This window comes from Cyrtonyx montezumae, unplaced genomic scaffold (genome assembly GCF_038088225.1).
Source record: "Cyrtonyx montezumae isolate F1298 unplaced genomic scaffold, pur_monq_1.0 scaffold_2, whole genome shotgun sequence".
NCBI classification, from domain to species: Eukaryota; Metazoa; Chordata; class Aves; order Galliformes; family Odontophoridae; genus Cyrtonyx; species Cyrtonyx montezumae.
The window spans coordinates 8,993,282-9,011,960 of NW_027071936.1; the positions used below are offsets into that span (position 1 = coordinate 8,993,282).

An 18,679-nucleotide genomic window follows, 5' to 3' on the forward strand; every position below is an offset into this window, starting at 1 on the left:
CCGAGGGACCCGCTCAGCCACGAGCCCTTTTGCCATCCCATGCTAAAAACCATTCTAGCCACCTCTACTGTAACAGACCACAAAGAAAAAGAAAACACAGAAGAACTCAAGGGCTCGGTCCTGAATCGAGGCAGAGCAGCTTTATAATTGCAACTTTTGTCGAAGGTCAATCAGTGATGCAGGAATCTATACAGGAGGACCAAGAGATTTTCACAGTGGAGGAGAAAATGCAAAAGCAAGAGCGTTTGCATGATGGTCACCAAAGCAGTGGCTTTGGAAAACATACAGAGATGCCCGAGTGCCTTTTCTTCTAGGACTCACCTATTTCACGACGCAACCACCAATGCTACCCCCGAAACCTGTTGCACACCCCTTCTCTGCTGCTTCTCTCTAATTGGACACAACAGACAGACAGACCAATCCATCACGACAATCAGGTCTGCGCAAAGAGGAGACAGCGGAGGAATCCGACTGATCGCCAAAGGAACCAAAGAAGCTCAAGAGATCGGAACGTTTTAAGCACAGTTCCCTAGCTGCTGTCAAGAGGCGAGCAATGCAAAGCAGGCTGCTGAGAAGCAAAGTGGGTTACTGTGGGAGGAGCTACCATCCGCGCACTGCCACGTTCAGCCACAAAGACTCCTTCTCCTCTTCCTCATGCTTCAACACAGTACTGAGCTTGTCGAGTTTGATGGCTGTGGAAGAACAGGTCACAGACGCACACAACGGCTTCCTACTAGAAAGATGTATCTTTCTGCAAACAGCTGAAATAAAACAACTTATGGCTGGCAGGGGAAAACAAAAATAGATTAAAAACAACAGTAAAAACACGTATTTCTCATTGAGGTTGATTTGCTGAAGCCGTGCTGCCTATCGCCCTTTGACAACTCTCCCCCACCCACGGTGCTCAGTTCTGTCTCTCCTCACGCTCAACCAAGCCCCGGACGCACCACCTCTGCTGCCTCAGACCGACGTGAGGAAAGGGGCCGTGCCAAAGCTCACGCTCAGCTCGCCACTGGAAGAGCGTCAAAAAGCCCCCGGAGTGCCTGCACCCCTCCCCGGCACGCAGATAGAGTAGCTTTTGTGTAAACTTCAACAGCAAAGTGCTGAAAAAGCTTTGTGGTCAGTTGCAGGGAATTAGCAGAAACCCAGGTTTGAGAGGTTCGCACTCACAATCCCTACCACAAGCCAAGGTTCTCCAAAAGCACCAACGGCAACCTCTTTCTGCCGCCGCTAACAGCCCGCTGCCCGGCTCCCGAGGCGGCCGCACGCTCGCAACCATTCGAGCAACCAAACGCTGCAATAGAAAGGTAGGTCTGATTTCCAACTCATCTATGTTACATATATACAAGCATTTTTAACTACAAACATTTAGGGCAAGCGTCGCAAACACATTTCAGCTGTCGCTAAGCTGCCGAGCCCAGAAGAGAACATCACAGTCCCACACAGGCTCCAGCATCCAGACTGAACTGAGAAGTTCTCTCTCTCTTCTGCAGCACTAGGCAAGACCGGTAGAGTATCCAAACAAAATGAACAACTCCCCTACCCCTGAAAAACCCTGCAACGCAGCCCTGCAGGCAAATACGTGCAAGTCCCCGCCGCTGGCTGTAACAAAGCTACGGATTGATTGCTGCTTCTGAAGATGAACAGTGAGAGATGTTGCTACATTCAGTTGTTTGTCTTTCAAGAAACTACCTTCATGGCTTTCACTGAAATCTCAGTTTGCTCTCTCTCGCTGTATTCACTCGCTGTCTGAGTGCTACCAAACTACAGCTATATCCTTAGCCAACTGAACGCATACAAAAGATACAGCCTGCCTTGACCGAGATCTGCAGCCTGCCCTCAGATACGCACGTTTCCTTTGAAACAACTCATTTCTGCCCTGACAGTCAGCCACTCTAACGGGCAAAATACACAAACCAACTCACGGATGCTAACGCCATTAGGGTACCTGCCTTCCAGAACGCGCGCTTCTCAAAGTCCTTCAGAAAGCCAGACCATTTTTTCCTTTCAGCTCATCTTCGTGCAAAGAACGGCTTCATTCGTGTGTCATAATTATAAATAAAATAAGCCAGCCGTAGAGGCCAGACAAATATTAGGCTCGGACACGTCGCTATACTATTTAGAGAGCCACAGAGACTGACACACAGCACTCTCACGTACACGTACAAGCCTTTCCGCTACTTCCGAAGGATTTTCTCCAGCAAAAGAGGATTCGTAGAAAGAACAACGTTCAGACAAGAGGAAAGGGGAGTTAAAACCCAGCCTCCTAGATGCTAATGAACTGCTCTATTGCAAGATTCAGATCAAAGGTTTAAAAAGGCAAAATTATGCTACTAGTAGAGAATATCAAAATATTACTGTTATCATCACAAGTGGCATATATGCAAAATGCAGTTGCACAGTAATGCCTAGGCAGATAGAGAGCAACACTAAGTCTGCCGACTAAAAGTGAACGATATACCCATTTTAGTTTTCTGTCTAGTCTTTTGGCATCTTTGCATATGGTGCAAAAGCAGAAGCTACCAAAGAATATCACGTCTCGTATAGAATATTAAATAATTTCTCCAGATAAGACTGGTGCGACGCTAGCTAATTTTAAATCTGCTATGAGTAACACAGTCAAACCTAGTTAGTATGCAAGAAACTTATCTCTTAACACAGAATGCAAAGTTATGATGCAACAGCATGAACAATCCCTGGTTGTCCAGTTTTCAGTACAAAGGTAGTGCATAGATCCAAGTTTCTACTTGAGTTTGCCAAACTGAGGAGTCTCCGATTCACTTCTGCTGGGCGGCCTGGAAAGCTTTCAGTTCCAGCTGGTACCATTCGGGTGCTTCTGGCCCATTCTGCCCCACAGGGTTGTGATCGTATCCGTAGGCCACTGTCAACTCTTCATCCTTCTCCACGGCCCTGATGGTACGGATACACTTGATCGGCCCGAACCGAGGGTGAACAAACCTAGATGCAAGAATAAACGCTTCTGCTAGGCTTAGCTGGCAGTTCACAGACTCCGTTAAGCCCCTTGCATGCATACTCCCAGCTCCACCACCTCCTGCAGCCCACCTCCCTCATTACTTTGGTCTCGAAACATACGCTCCTACTTACGGGTCATAGACGCAGTTAGGAGTGAAAGAATGGTTGGCCTTATGTCCCAGCGAGGCGCAGTACTTGGCGGCGTGGTTGTAGGGCTCCGGCACATCTATGACCGTTTCATCGTCCAGGGATATTGTATTTCCGTTGAGGGCCCAGTCTCTGCTGTCTACCTGGTTTGCAAGGCAAAAAACCCAGTGTGCGCACGGAGGGTCAACCTCGTGGGCAGTTTGAAAGCAAACATTCAAATACGTGCAACTGAATCTCTTCTGGGCTGTGTATTTTTTCCTACATAAACACTCGAACGTGCACTTCCTTTCTATTAAACTCCACTGCATTAAATCTTAACAGTAGGAAGGGGATGCTATGAGGTTCCAGAAAGAGCAAAGAAAATTCAGACTGACTTTTTTCTCTCCTTTACCTCCTGGTGTGTAATTCTCACTCCGTTGTAAAAGGACATAACAGTGCGAGCTTCCGCTGCTATTTTTGAAAACAATCCTTCTCCAGCACTGGAAATGAGAGAGACATCAACATATACCCTACAGGGAAAAAAAAAAGGACAAAGTGATCATTTAGATATGCCAGAGTATAAGATCAGGACTACAGTTGAATGTCCTGCAGAGCAAGGCTTCTTCAGCCTAGGTAAAAGGTAAATTATGTGACGCACCACATACTAGTCACAGAAACAGTTTGCCAGCTTCACCAACTAACTAGGATGGGACAACCCACTGAGGAGTGCATCCCAAGAGGAACACACCCTGTAACCTTAGAGGATTCTGAGAAGCAGACTCCTGCTTTCCTCCAGCTTCTGGATTTACTTTTGGCACATCGCTGCGTCTGTAGGCAGGTGCCGTTCGGCGAGATGTGCTAAATGCAGCACGCGCCAACCTGAAGCTGCCCATACGTCTAGAAAAGGGGATAAGCTGATGAAATCAGGTCCTAAGAACACAACAGCTGTATGGTTAACAGAATGAACAATACCAAATAGTACTGTAGCTGAGATATTTTACAGATGGCAGAGTTAGAAGGATTATCATGAGGGAAAGAGACAATCAAAATAAAGGAAAACGCCCACCCACGCCCTAGGCTTGCAGTAGGAAACTCCAAAGGAGCGATCTCCAGAAAGTGATTCTTGCCCAGCGGTGGTCAGCCCTTAAAAGGGAGTCTAGGAGAGGCAGAGCCAGAGCCAGAGCCAGAGCCAGACTCCACCCCTTCCGGTCACACAGGTGCATTGCCTTCACCTGTGTTCCCGCGGCTGACTCCGTGCTTGCCTCAAGTGATCCATCAGTGGTTGAGGCCATGATTCAACAGTTCTCATACAACAGCAAAGAACAACAGACAGTTTCAGAAGGGAGAAAAAAAAACAACAGCCTACCTCTCCGACTCGTAAGGATCGGGAAGAAGGGCATTCGTAGAAATGCAAGATGAAGTAGATTTGTCAAAACTGTACACTGGGCCTAAAAGGAGAAACCAACAAAGGAAACGAATGAGCAGTCCATAAAGCATGCAGTCCCTAGCGTGATCCAGACGTGAAAAAATACAATTAATGTCTTCAAAAAACATTATGCTTCAGGGGGAAATGCAGGAGAAGGAAAACAGGGTAATAAATGGAGGTGCACCTCACTGAGAGGTCTGCTTCAGCGGGACAGTTTCCTGATTACTTTTGCCCCTCTATGTGATAGCAGAAACCTTTTAATTACAAAATGATGCACCATCCTTAAACTACCAAGTTTTAAGGGACCAGACAGTCTTCCAAAACTGAAGTTTTTAAAGGATATAATTAATAGCACATGAAGTAAACAAAAAATAAACAACAAAACCCTGGCTGTTACATACATGAAACATCTTCTAATTCAAAGCCAGAATAGACATCATCCAGAAGATCACGCTCAGTAATCACAAAATACATTTGCTGCAGTCATTTACTTCCTGCCATTAATAAGCAACTCAGTGGAACGGTTCCAGTTGTATCCTTACATCCCCCTCCAAACAACCGCCAGAAACTATCCAGGAGACAGGTTAAGATGAAGGTGGACATAGGGAGAAAAACAATCCCGAATATTACTATGCTTGGGAAAAGACTATCGCCCACAGTATCCGAGTTCTTATAAAGCACAACTTCACCATCACAGATTGGTCTCCAGTTAAATCTGAGAGATTTAAAATAAAAACGGGTCACAAGCACGCTCTCGCTTCCCATCCTCTTCTCCCTGATTTTTATTTTGTATCGAGTGACGCAATCTTTGCCGGCAAAAGAATCACTCTTACAGCAGCACGGTTCCTGCTTACGCTCACAGCTCTGCCCACAGCTTCACCCTCTCACCCCAAACACAGTTTGCACCCCAGAGTGCCACAGCGACCCCAGAACGACGTGCCCAACTCACTGCTGCACTGGAGAAGGGACTCGGCACGGGCAGCGGGCAACAGCCCGACCCCAACCTTTTTATAGCCTCTTTGTGTCAGCAGTCCGAAGGGTGCTGGTGAGTCAGATTGTTACACAACAACCAAATCTAGCTCGCTAATTCCAATCCCTGTGTCCTTCCAGACCCGTAAGGCAGACGGCACGATATCCACAGCAACAATATTCACACGCGCAGACCAACTGACAGAGCTATGGCCAAACCGCAGCCCCACTCCGTAGCTCTGGTTATGTTACCAACACGACAGAGCTTGCAGCTGTGCCAGCACTACCACTGTTAATCGGGCTTTCCTGCCAACCCAGCTGGCAACGGCAAGCGTGACAAGCAGGACTGCGTCCCCGAGCACGCCAGAGAAGGGCTACGAAATGCAGTTCAGCAGCACCACCATGTGGGTCGCTTCCCATTTGTCTGCAGAGCAAAGGACTTGCACTCTTCTGTCCGATTTTACCATCCAGAAAAAGGGCTCCTCACTAACACACATTTCCTCTCATCACAGCCAGCCTTCAGAGCCTCTAATGGGAAACATCCTAGAGACCAAGCTGATGGCAGCACAGAGCTGGGAGCAAGAATACAAGTTGGTGAGTTTAGCTGAACTTACTGCCTGGTACTACTTCAAACTGAGGCTTCCCATCCTCGAAGGATGTCAGGGTCGCCAGTTTGGCTTCTATCATTTCTCCATCTATGAACCTTCCAGAATATGCAGTCCTTCCATCAGGGTACACGTAGGCTATCTTCTCTCCAGTCATCTCTCCTTCTTCGTTCACTTCTCCTACAAGGCTGCCCCCGTCCTGAAGGCACGGACAAGAAAGAGAAGAGCACTTAGTGATTTTTCCTGACTTCCGAAAAGCAGCAACCTAAACTAACTGCCGGGAGCTCGGATGGAGGAAGAGAGACATGAAGCAGCTATGCCCAATTCTAGTCAGGATAAAAGCAACGCAAGAACTGAGCTGGGTCTTCCACGTTGTTTGACACAGCCCAAACCCAAGCTCTTTCCTGCTGCGTGACGCAACATCTGGGCTTCAGTTCACAAAAGTTTTACGTGAACGCCTTGTGAAACAAGGCCTGAAGTAGCCACATGCAAAAACCCACCTGAAAAACACCCACTATCACTACTGTGGCTGTACCTTAGTGTGGTAATAAGAGTATATAGCAACTGAGAAGGGTTTTGCAGAGGAATACCTGCGCTCATATCCACAATCAGAAAAATTCTGGCTCACTCCACAACTACAGCACTAGCGCACCCTCCATTCAGAAGGTGCTCTCACCAGAGAGCACAGCTCTCACACTGGCTCCATATTGTTTTCTGGGCCGATGCAGCATGCCCTGTGTAGACCTCCACTGCCAGCTGAAGAGGAGCGGCAGGTTACATTACCCAAAACCAGAACGAGCAGGACTTCTACCTAGGCTTTTATGTTTCCTTTTTGATAGCTGGCAATCAGCAGGTACGTGCTTCATCCACAGGGAAAAGAGACACGTGAGCGTACCATTCAGCAAAAAATGAGAGTGGGAGGTCAGGCTTACCGGGTAATATATCCAACAAACTCCATGTCGGATGTTGTCCTTATACTGCCCTTTGAATATCAGTCGCCCATCACTGTCGTATTCCTGGGCTGGGCCGTTCAGCTCTCCATCCACATACGTGCCGTGAAGCACCACTCCATCCTCATAAGTGTAGATGCCCTGGCCCTGCAGGGCATCGTCAACGTAGTACCCTTCCAGGGTGCTGACAAAAAGAGAAAGGAAACAACAGTGGAAGACCATTCACGTCTGCAAGATGCAAATCCAAAGCCTCGACACGGGCACAATGCAACCGAGCACTTTATGCTGTCCTACGACGAGGGCGCACTGTGCAGACAAAGTGCTTATCGTCTAAATTGTGCTGCTGAGTGTTTTTTAGAGCCTGTGGTAGCAAATTAAAACAGAGTGTGGACTACTCTTGGTCCAAGAAGAAATTATTGCTCAAGAGAGCTACGCTCACATTAGGTTCCTCTACCTCCCACGTGTGGCTCTGCGGTGACATCGCTCCAGTAAGAAGAAACTGAACTGTCACATAGATGGGCCATAACAGAGCACAAACTGCCACCTATCACCAAGTCACAGCTACGTCCCTGCAATAAGCCTAGCAGCAGCCTGTCCGGGAGTTGCTAAAGGCGCTGTCATTTTCTCCTGTATTTCTATTACAATGGAACGGAGCCTGTCAAACACAACTCACGCTGCGCTGTAATTTGAACCAAGACACGCTCATCTCATTTCAACTTCGTCTCGCAAACCCTTCAGAGGAGATGGGACGACACTCTTGCGTTCTGCTTTGTTTCTTTGTTTAAAAAGGCTGCTGATGGAAACTGCAGAGAACGAAAGCATCACTCAGCAGGTCCTCCTTCCCAGGTATTTCCTCCTCCAGCCTAAGGAAATACCAACTGTTGAGCTTCCACCCCAGCACATTTAGCTAATGACCAGCTGCAGCGCACACACTTCTGTTGCATAACTCTGCTTCCGATGCAGATGTTTACCAAATAAGCAGCTCGCCTGGGAGCACGAGAGTGAAACTCACTGCAGCTGATAACACAAAAAAGCCCACGTTTCAGTTTAGTCCTTAAAAGAAGTCACGCATAATGCAGTATGCTTCCTGATTCTAAACCATGCCAACAGACCCTACAGGAGCACCCGGGTGACGGGAGCAGCAGTTGCAGCTCAGCACCAGGCACGGCTCTCACACTTGCAGTTATTGTGCAAAGTGCTCGTGAAGTGCTCTCTGGCAAGCGTTTAGCAGCGCCGAGAGCTTGAGCACACCATCCAGGCCAAGAACCCGCCAGAGGCAAAACCGTTCTCTGAAAGAATACGTGGGGTGTGTTGCATTTTCCAAGGGGGAGGGAAAAAAACAAAACAAAAACAAAACAACAACAACAAAGAACTACCCTTTAACTGCAGCTGCCCTTAAGGGTAGCTGAAACCTGCCCGCTTCCTGCCCTGAAGCACAGAGCAGGGCGCCACGGTGAGAGATGCTTGGAGAAACCTTTGCAATTCATTTCTCCTCATCAGATCCCTTCCTAAGTGCTCAGCCTGGCCAAAGGCACAGATAATTGGAACAGCAGGCCCCGTGTTACGCCAAGTCATCCTCCCTCGTTGTGCCATCAGTCCTGAGCCAGTCACTCCCGCTACCAGGGCAGAGAAGGGTGAACTACCCTTGCTTATGGCTGCCACAGCCCAATTACAACAAGCTCAGGCAAGTTTATAAAAATACCCCATTTTCTAAAGCCATCTTACAGACTGTTTTGGTGTACTCTCATTTTGCTAGTTCCTGCAGTCACGCAGTAGTTAACCCCTCCATATCGTTAAGGGTTACGTCAATTAAAGACAAATCCAGAGCTGACAATGGTGAAGAGGTACAGAAAAGGCTGAGTCCAGGCAGTAGCAGCCCAAGTTCCCCCAAAGAGCACCACCTGTGCTCTAAGTGAGCTGGAGCAGCTCCACCAACCAACCAGTGAGCCGGTTTCTCCAACCAGACACTCAGCCTGCTCTGCTGAGGTCACCGACAGGCACAGAAGCTCTACATACGCGTGTCCATAGAGACACTGCTTGCCAACTCAGGAAAAAAAAACAGTGTTTTGGAGAGGTCAGCTGCTGGGCAGCAGCGATTTCCAGCGACTCGCACAAGACTTAATAAGCCCAATGCCAGCAACAGCGGGGATTTTTCTTCATCCAGGCTCGGAGGCCTGATCAGTTTGTGCATAACTGAATCAAAATATTATCTTCCCCATGAAAAAAGCTGCACAATCTCCTGGATGAAACAACTGCAAAGACGACAGCAGACAAGGAGCTGACTCACTGAGCAGCACAATACCTCCAACTCCTGCTCAGAGGTTTGCAGAGTTGGGAGAGAGCGGAGCCAGTGCAACCGTCAGCCTTGCAGCTGCTATTCATAGTGCCACTGGCAGCTGCAGAGCCGTGAAGAATCGTGTCCTTTCAGACATCTGCTGCTCCCTCCGACAAAGTTCTGAGCAACTGTGAGGAGAAGCACGGCTGCTAGGGGAAGGCACTCGGGAAGAGCTGAGAACAAAGTCATGCATAACTCGCTCCTTTCAGCCGCCAGCAGCACCCAAGGCCAAGGAGACATGGAGAAGCCCACAGAGGGTCCCACACTCACATTTAGCCTGGCACTGGGAGCTGCAGGCCCTTGATGTGCCTTGCATGCCTCTGTAGAAGTCCACTGATTAAACTCCATAGCCCAAGAAGCTGTCATTGTGAGAACTGGGATGTATGAGCACATCCCAATTCCCAAGGTGTACAACTACAGCTTTTCACACAGAAGCTTCTTTGGAAACTCTTGATGCAAGAAACGTAGATTAGATTCACAGCACCAAAAGCAGGAAGAGAAATACAGAACACGGGAGAGCCAGCATTTACCTTCCATCAAAGAAGAAGAACTTGCCACGGCCGTTCTTTTCTCCATGCACAAAGTTTCCCTCAAATCTGTCTGTGGATGAATAGGTGACCGTACAGAATCCGTGTGGCAACCCATCGTCGTCTAGGTGTCCTGAGAAACAATCCACATAAAGAACAATGTGACAAAAAAAAAAAAGCACATTACACTTGATATCAACTAGCAAATCCACTCTGATCACGCAGATGCCCGAGTCGTGGCAGCTCCCCAGTGCTAAACATGAACCCTCACCAAAACATTTCTGTTAAGAAAAGCCATCAGAGATTTGGAGTAACTAAGGTTACTGTTGTGCAACACGCTACACCTATAACAAGTAGTAAAAAGGGACAGGATGTGAGGAGAGGGATGGAAGACACGAGAGACAGAAGCAGCAGCAGCAGCAAAAGCGAATAGGAAGTATCTTTGATAAATGAGTTCCGCATCACTCCGGCTTCCCTTAACGCACAGCTTTAATAAAAATACAGTAATTTTCAAAATCTAAAACACGCCTGTCCTGGTGAGAACAGAACACGTTTACACTTTGCTCCATTGAGTAAGATTTGGGGATAAATATAAGCCTTACAACAATGTGGGTGTGCCGCCTCATAGCTACATCCACATAAGCAGACAAAAATAAAAGCACGTAACATCTGCCACACCGCGTGCTCGCAGGACGTCTGTCAGTCAGCCTCTTGGCACCTCAAGTGCTGCTTGCTGGGCCTTTGCAATGCGTGAAGCCTCTCCCAGCCAGATCAGCTTTCCCCATCACAGCTGGCGCGCATGGGGACAGCAGACGGGTGACACACAGAGCCCGATCGCACGGCTTGCCATCAGACCGAACACAACCGGCAGTTCTGATTAACTCAGAGCATAATGGAGCTCACGTTGCTGCTCTCACTGCTTCTTCAGAGCCAAAGGGAAACGTGAAGCAAGGCTGTGCTGACACCTGTTCCTGGGGTACCCGGAGCCCCCAGCACCACGCTAACGCAGCACAAAGGTTCTCGAGTGCAGCAGGGTGAGGATGTCAGGAGCACACTCTCATGGCAGCACGCACACAATGTGCCCTTAATGAGCGCTGCCAGGATGCAGCTCCCAGCTTCTGTCTCATGGACGTGCCATCAGAAAACACAGATACAGAGAAGAAAACGAGCAAAAGTAGCTAAGAAAGCATTCCTTGAAGTAACTTGAGTTGTGCTCCGTAGGTTTATTAAGCGTCATTTATACGTGGCACAGTTAAGTATGGAAACACACCCAGGAAGAACGAGTAGAGGAGAAAATAATGACACATCCAAACTTGTTTCCAAAGCGTAAAAGGCATCAAAGTCATCAGACAGCACTCAGCGTGCGAGATTAGAGACTGGAGCAAGGGACGGGAAGCACAAGAACCACGCTGTGTCCTCTAACGCAGCGGAGGAGCCCTCGCTGCTCAAGGGGAGGCTCGGTCCTCCCGGCACCAGGACAGCGGCTCCGCAGGGCGGGACAGGAGCAGCAATTATGCCCACGTCATTAGCAGAGCGGTGACATTTCTGATGTGCGCGCTTCTCTCAGATGGAAAACCCGCCACGCAAACACATCAGGTTCTAATTAAGGGCCTGATTTTCTAACTTACCGGCACGGGGAGGGACCCCGGTGTAAGCTCGCAAACCCTCCACAGCGCATCGCGAGCTCCTCCCTTGCCATGGGAGCGAAGCTTTTATAAAGCGCTCGGATTAAAACAAGGCATCAAAACAAGCGGCACGTGATGCTCCCAAAGGGCAAACCGAGCCGCCTAGCGATCTCGCTCCTGGCTCTCCCCAGCCCCGCCGAGGACCGTCGGGTAGCAGAGCCCAGCGCCGGGGCTGCAGCTCGCACGGCAAGGCTCGGCAGTCGGATGCACACGGGCAGCGTCCTCTCCAGACGAGCTGAATCTCAGCCGCAGCACAAACAAACCAGTTCCCCCGACAGGCCTCATCTGCCACAGATTTCCCTCCCCGGAACACACACACAAAATAACGAAAGAAGGAAAGCAAGCTGTCTCCAGTAAACAAGGGACCTTCAGCGTCTCTCAGTCAGCAGGAAAACGCGAAAAGGAGACAAGCAATCCCAATGCTTCTTCACACGGAGGCAGCCCCGCTGCAGAGCCGGGGCCTCGGGCCGAGCTCCGCTCCCCGGTGCTGCGGCAGCAGCACACAGCCCCGACGTGCAAACAGCCCTCCCGCCGCCGCAGCGCCCGGCCCCGCGCCGCCCGCCATGTGCTCGGCGCCGTTGCATAAGCCCGCTGATGTCATGCGGGGCCGCCCGCAGCCCGCGGGACCGAGCGGCGGGACCGAGCCCATCCCGCCCCGCGGATGCCGAGCGGCGACACCCCCTCCACCCGCACCCGCACCCCTCCCCGGGCTGACACCTTCCACGGTCTCCTCCAGCGTCTCCTCGTCGCTGTCCATGGCGGCGGCGGCGGAGCCGGGCGGGGCACAGCCGCGATACCACGGCCGGGCGCGCGCGCGCCGCTCCGCCTATCCCCGCCCCGTCGAGGGCGCGGCCTGAGCGCAGCGGGCGGGGCTGGCACGGCAGCACCGCCTCACCGAGCTTCCCCTACGGGTGTGGGGAAGCAGCGAACGGTCCCCGTGCATCGATGGCTGGGAGACGCCAGCTTAAAGGGGAGCACAAGCGTCTGAAATTTGGGTAAGGAGCTCGTTCAAGTCTTTCTGGTTTTCTCATCGGACAGGTAATTAGCGGCTGGCTCTCACGTCATTCCACCGAGTCGAGCTTGGCATTTGCTGTTTTCTCTCTCAGAACAGCAGCGGTTATCCAGAGAGGGGCCATGTGCAAGCCTGAACAGCCTTTGCAGGAGAGCAGTGAAATCCAGCTGGACTCCTGGCCACCGGCAGCCCCGTTTTCAGCCGGGGAGATTAAGGTGGCAGCACCTGAGTGCGCATCTGTGTGCACGATACCAGGTGTCCGCAGAGATCGGGACAGCGCGTCATGGGGGAATCTGGTTCTCCATAAATGCACGGATGCGCTGCGATTACATATGGACATCATCAGTATTGACGTACTCATCTGAGAGCAAAGATGAATCTGCTGCGCTGACCGAGCACTCCCGAAGCCACGACAAACAGTGGCAGCTGCCAGCGGGCGAGGCAGCGAGTAGCAGACAAGCAACGCGCTGTCACCCAGGGGAATGTGGCACTGTTAATGTGTATGTGTGCGCCAGCATCGCTCCCTACTGCTCGTGCTCAGAACTGCTCAAGCCAACGGGTCTCGGGCAGGTTTTTTCCTTGACACTTTTCCTTATACACAAACCTTCTTTTGCACTTCTCAGGGCTGCTCTGACACAGTGCTAATCCACAGCTGATGTTAGATCAGCGTGCCCTGCAACAGCAGAGAATAAAAGCTACTGCTGTGGAGCAGCTGCACACGCTAGCTTCTTTCAGTGCTGAGAGGACTTGCTACTCTTTTCTTAATAGCAGTGCTTCCTAACACACGCTGCCAATGCATGAGTGACCCTGAATGCACTCACCTAGTGCTGACCGGTTTGCTCAGGAAGGCACGCAACTCTGTCTGTCAGGCTGCCAGAATAAGCACTCTGCTCACAGGGCCCGTACCTTGTTAACAAGGACATCCACCTGCACACACGGTGCTCCAAATAACTCAAATCTGGGGTTAATTCTCCATTAAAAATGTAGGCGCTGAATCTTTCTCCTTCTGAAATGCAAGGCTTGCAATGCCTCCAGGCCTAAGGGCAGACAAAACGCTCCTTTAATGCAGGATCTATTCTTGGCCGCGTGACAGACCCTCAGGGAGCTGCCGCAAGTCATTTCAGGCAACGCTTTCCAGCACACTTTGCCCGGGCTCAGGTCTGCTTACTGTCATTGACTTCTGCTTCTGCAGGAAGCAACCACTTCTGGATTCTTCTGAAAAACAGAGACTTAACCCTCCCGGAACCCTAAGCTCAGAGAGCTTCGTTCAGACTGTCAAGTGCCTCTGCCTCCTGCCTCGGCATATGCACCGCAAGCACGCAGTATTGTGGCTGTTTCACCTCCCTTGACCCGCTGGCCACGCTCTTTTTAATGCACCCCAGGGTGCCATTGGCCTTCTTGGCCACCACTGCTGGCTCACGGCCAAGCTGTCATCCACCAGGACCCCCAGGTCTCTCTCCTCAGAGCTCCCCTCCAGCAGCTCATCCCCCAGCCCCTACCGGTGCATGCGCTTATTCCTCCATAGCTGCAAGACTCTGCACTCAGGGCTCCACCAGCAGCTCCAGTTGCAGATGCCCTTCATCAGCAGTGAATTACTGAGCTGTAAGCACTCAGCCTATGGTGGCACACCATAGCAGCACGTTCTTGGAGCGCCTTGTTCTTAAAGCAGGTGCTATTTCTGTGCTCTTCTGGAGGAACAGAGGTTGCAAATCAGAAATGGTGCAAAAATACACATGGAAGCCTACGAGGCTCATAAAATGGAAAAGTTTTTCCAAGATTTTTTGCATTTCCAATTAAAATGGTATTCACCAATGGGTCACTGTGTATCTCAGTGTTACTCCCACGAGTTCAATGCTAAGTTATCATATTTGGCCATTTCTGTCGAGTCCCGTTTTGAAAACTGTGGACACATTATCAGGCAGAGTGACTCCCAGATGCCAAGCAACACGTATCTTTTTGCCTACCCTTCTCCTCACTTCCTGGCTGTTCTGTGCCTTCGCTCGGGGTAGCCCTGGCAGGCAGCGGGCAGAAGTTGCACACCAGCATATACAAGTGGTTACGTTTATGTCAGCGATCTGTTTTCCTAACAGTGATTGGTGTCTGCTGCTTTTCCACCCCAAGAGATTAGGCGTGGAAGGTGACACGAGGCATTTCTGCACCCATCACACACACACAAGCGTAGTTCTCTGCCACATGGATCAGGACTAAACTACTTAAAGGATAAACCTAATAAGCTTTGGAGATTCCCTGTGTTACAGCGTCTCTAGAACATGCTTGTTTTGCACTCTTGGGAAGTGCTGTAGGAATTACAGAGGGAGGTTTGTACGCAAACAAGTGAACCACAGACTTCTGCTAAATTCATGCTAAATTATAACATTTGCCTAAAATGCTCGATAGGAACAAGGTAACATCGCTATTTTGCAACGGGATTCAATAAAAGCAACGGCATCTAATTAGTTCCTGTCACCAGAGGGCATTGGAGGACAAGCTGATTTTTAGAAAGCAGAGGTCCTATCTCTGCAGTAGAACCAGTGAACGTTAACTAAGCCAGCGGAGCTGAGGATGTGCTCTGGCTGGTAACAAACACGCATCCCTGACACAAGCAAAGAGAACTGGGCCCTGCGTTTGCCCCGAGCAGAGCTGCAGGCTAAGGGGCATCTCACTGCTGTTCTTCCACTGCTGCACACGCATGTGGGGATAACTTCAGCACTAATCAGGAGTGTGACTCCGCGGCACTTCAGCTCCCCATGCAGCCAAGTCACAGATGTGGGGGGGATGGCTCTCACACCAACAAAGAAATGCCAATACTTGGCCAGTGGCATCTTGGGTCCCCGCACACAGTGCAATGGGTTGTCTCAGGAGATGGAAGGAAGAGAGGTGTGGAAAAGGTTGTGTGAGGCCAACCTGAGCCATACAGGGTCCCCTGTATGGGCTGGCTGTCCCATAATGCACTTTCAGCAGTGTACGTGGAGGCTGCAATTTCCTTATGCTTCCTAATCTGATTCAGGAAGTTCATTTCTATGCTAAACACAGGCTCAGAGATTTACAGCAGGAGAGGATTTTCTTAGACTGCCTCACTTGACTGAAGGGTACCTCTTCAGATAGCAATGGAACAAAACCCATCTGGAGCCTGGAAACAGCACGAAAACGTGTTCACCTTGGTGCCAAAATGGCAAATGCATTTCAATTCTCAGAAAGAGACACTGCCCATTAGCTCCCGCTAGTTCTCACTGGAAATACCTTTTTTTTTTTTTTTTCCTGACAAGTGGGACAGACAGGATTGTAGCAGAACATTGTCAGACAGGCTAAGTGCTACAGGCTACACGTCTGTCTGGCGACAAATTTTGAGATCGGGAACCAAATTTGGGATTAACAGAGCCTTTAATTTCTTCCTTGCTTGGTCCTTCTTGTAAAACATACTGACAAGTAAAGCGTTGTCACCCTGAAGTTGTCGTGGTGACAGCATCACAGGCACGAACCTCGCTGTGAAAGGCACCGGTACGCAAAGGAGAGCAGGGACAGAAGCAGCTGGCACATGCTACTGATTTCACAAGGTATAGAGCACAGAAGCAGGCCTCTGCAACGCAAGGAAGTGAAACAGCGTAACGCTGCTTAGGAACAGGCAGAAATGGGACGTGTTACATTTGATAGATACAATCCATCCTGTGCGGTTTCCCAGGAGTATCCCCTTCCTCCTCAGGAAAATAACTAATGGATTTTAGGAGCTGAGAGGGCATTTTCTCTCAGAGGGGTGTGAGAGTGCTGTGGAATGGAAGAAAATACGATTGTCATGTGCAGCTGGGAGAAGCACTCCACACTCATGTCAGAGGCCCACGATCTCAGTGGAAGATATTTATAACTCTGGCTCTGAAGAAGATGAAAGCAGTTCTGATGCTGAAAAAAGGAAGGGGGTTGGGGGGGCAAAAAAGTATTACCTAAAAATAAATGTCCAAAGTCAGTGCTACCTATCTCTACATTCCCCGTTTCAGAGCTGGTTACATTAACTATACTGCAAAGCATTTGGATTGTTCAAAGATGATTAAGGCAATTCTGGAACTGGGATGCTTTTTATTTTCAAAACCTACTAGATTAGCAGCAGTGACCCACACTCTGCAATACCACCTCTCCCTGAGCCGAGAAAGGCAAGTCAGACAGCGCTGATCCAGGCAGTGACCAGGGTAAGGTGTCCGATGAAAAAACTGCTAATTGCACTCCTACATTACACAGTTTAACTCCTGCTAGCCTCTGCATGAGCAGACAAACAAAATCGGGCACACAACACACCTACCTCTACAGCTGTTCATTGTAGTTTCAAGAAAGAAATGGTTGGCAGTGGGTCATTCCCACTCCGCTCCCATCCTGGTTTCATTTCAGAGAACTTCCTCCTAAACCAGCAATCTACCTAGTCCAAGTGAGTGGGATGTACAGACTGTTTTCCTTCTCCGAGGAACAGCCAGGCAGTGCCATTCTCTTCTCTATCAGTGCAATCCCATAAAGCTACAAGCTATCTCTCTTTGCAGGTGTACCTCTCCGTTGCGGTGCCTCAGTGCTAGGCCTTCGTTTCTACACAGGTCTTCATTTCAACGGCCTTGGTTCTACGAAGCCATTTCAAAGAGGCTGTCGTTAACAACCCCAGCTGTGGGAAAGCTGGATTCAAAGGTGGACTGCACCTCAGAGCCTTCAGGCTGGGTCTTTCTTTTCCCCTCCTCAGCGTGAGGGTGAGCAGACGCAGATCAGGCAGTATACTTGAGTGCCAAGCTCAAAAACTGTACCTACACCTGATTCTAAGTGACTAAAATACATCAACAGCAGCTGAACGTGCAGTCTAACATGAGAAGTGGAAAACTGTTGGGTTGTTGCATCTGTCTGTACGTATCGACAGCAAACACGGCTCGATTAGTCACAAAAAGAAGCACCTATCTTGTTCGCCTGTCTGCTATGTGCATCCAAAGCAGGTGATTTCCTAAAGTAAAGGAGAGTCTTCTGCTGAAGAAATGAGAACGGCTGAGGGCACACGCCAGTAGTTCTGGCATATCCCAGCAGAGGGCAATGGCAGATATACATATGCATGTGTCGGTGCAGAGCATAAAACGAAGTTCTCCCCTGCCTGACAGATCTTTTTGCGAGCAAGAAAGTCACTCAGTGCCAAGCAATGGAATAAAACCAACCTAGAACAGAACACCTGGCAGCAGGTAACTAGCTGGCAGCACAAACAAAGCCTTCCAGGTCAGTCCTGAGCTGCAAACAGTTATTGAGCCAGGAGAGGCCAAGGGAATACCCTCTGCAGGATTTTCAGGCTAAGATCAGAGGGAAAAAAAGGAAGCATGCCTTTCTTACTGTGGTCTTTAAATGATAATAATAGTAATAATAAAAAAAAAACAACAACAAAACAAAAACAAAAACAAAAAAACCCCAAGAAACTGAAGATCTAGTTCCTCCTCGGCACATCCACAAACACAAAGCAGACAGACTAAGCTGGAATTAAGAGTGGAGGAGGGAAAGGCAGGCAGGCAAAGCAGAGCCTCAGGCATCAGTAAGGCCCCGGCTTTCCTGGATTTCCTCTTACTGCACAAAAATGTTTGCAATTTGGAAACCATGTTAGCATCCGTGTCCTTTCAGAAGGGACAGAAAGCGGTGGGGAGCAGGGTTTGTTACATACACCAGCACCAAAAAGCGGCGGCCACAAGTGGCAGTGCTAAGGCCGACTCTCTCACATTGGACTGTGGCACTTTTGAGGAGGAAGCGTCCAGTGTTTCAATTTATGGCTGAAAGATAGAGGTGTCCGGATGCAGCAACCACTTCAGAAATGGCCGATTTCACTGCGCGTCAGGTACCGCGACCGTCCGTTAATTACGCAGGCACGCCACAGAAGAAGTGAGAATATCTATTTCAGACAAGGAAGGGTGTTGAAGAAATACACCCCAGTCCTTCTGCAGCAATAACCATCAGCCCGAAGTCAGCGCCGACAGGAGCCAGCATCGCCGCGGTGCCGCTCTGTGCTGCGCTTACCTCACCTCAGCAGCGCTGAGGGGAGATGGCTGGCAGAGAGAGATGTTGCTAAGCAACGGGAC

At 49.8% G+C, this 18,679-nt stretch overlaps 2 protein-coding genes across 2 annotated transcripts in view; both read right to left on the minus strand.

Annotated features, from left to right (window-relative positions):
* The window catches only part of MAML3 (mastermind like transcriptional coactivator 3), a 413,710-nt gene that overhangs the window by 196,710 nt on the left and 198,321 nt on the right, over positions 1–18,679 (minus strand). The gene's annotated exons all lie outside the window — the stretch shown is intronic.
* Positions 1,303–12,414, minus strand: SETD7 (SET domain containing 7, histone lysine methyltransferase). Its single transcript, XM_065736322.1, has 8 exons — positions 12,314–12,414; positions 9,915–10,044; positions 7,032–7,233; positions 6,109–6,298; positions 4,466–4,547; positions 3,512–3,629; positions 3,106–3,263; positions 1,303–2,958 (listed from the first exon to the last, which is right to left on the minus strand). Exons 1-8 carry the CDS (start codon positions 12,351–12,353, stop codon positions 2,778–2,780), a joined length of 1,101 nt encoding a protein of 366 aa, XP_065592394.1. The 5' UTR covers positions 12,354–12,414; the 3' UTR covers positions 1,303–2,777.

What these genes read in the sequence shown, in the direction of transcription:
- SETD7 (XM_065736322.1), bottom strand. Translation starts at nt 12,353, where the DNA reads ATGGACAGCGACGAGGAGACGCTGGAGGAGACCGTGGAAG. An exon ending in GCTGGAGGAGACCGTGGAAG is followed by an intron (nt 10,045 to 12,313) that starts GTGTCAGCCCGG and finishes ATTGTTTCTCAG; the next exon opens with GACACCTAGACGACGATGGG. An exon ending in TTCTTCTTCTTTGATGGAAG is followed by an intron (nt 7,234 to 9,914) that starts GTAAATGCTGGC and finishes TCTTTTTGTCAG; the next exon opens with CACCCTGGAAGGGTACTACG.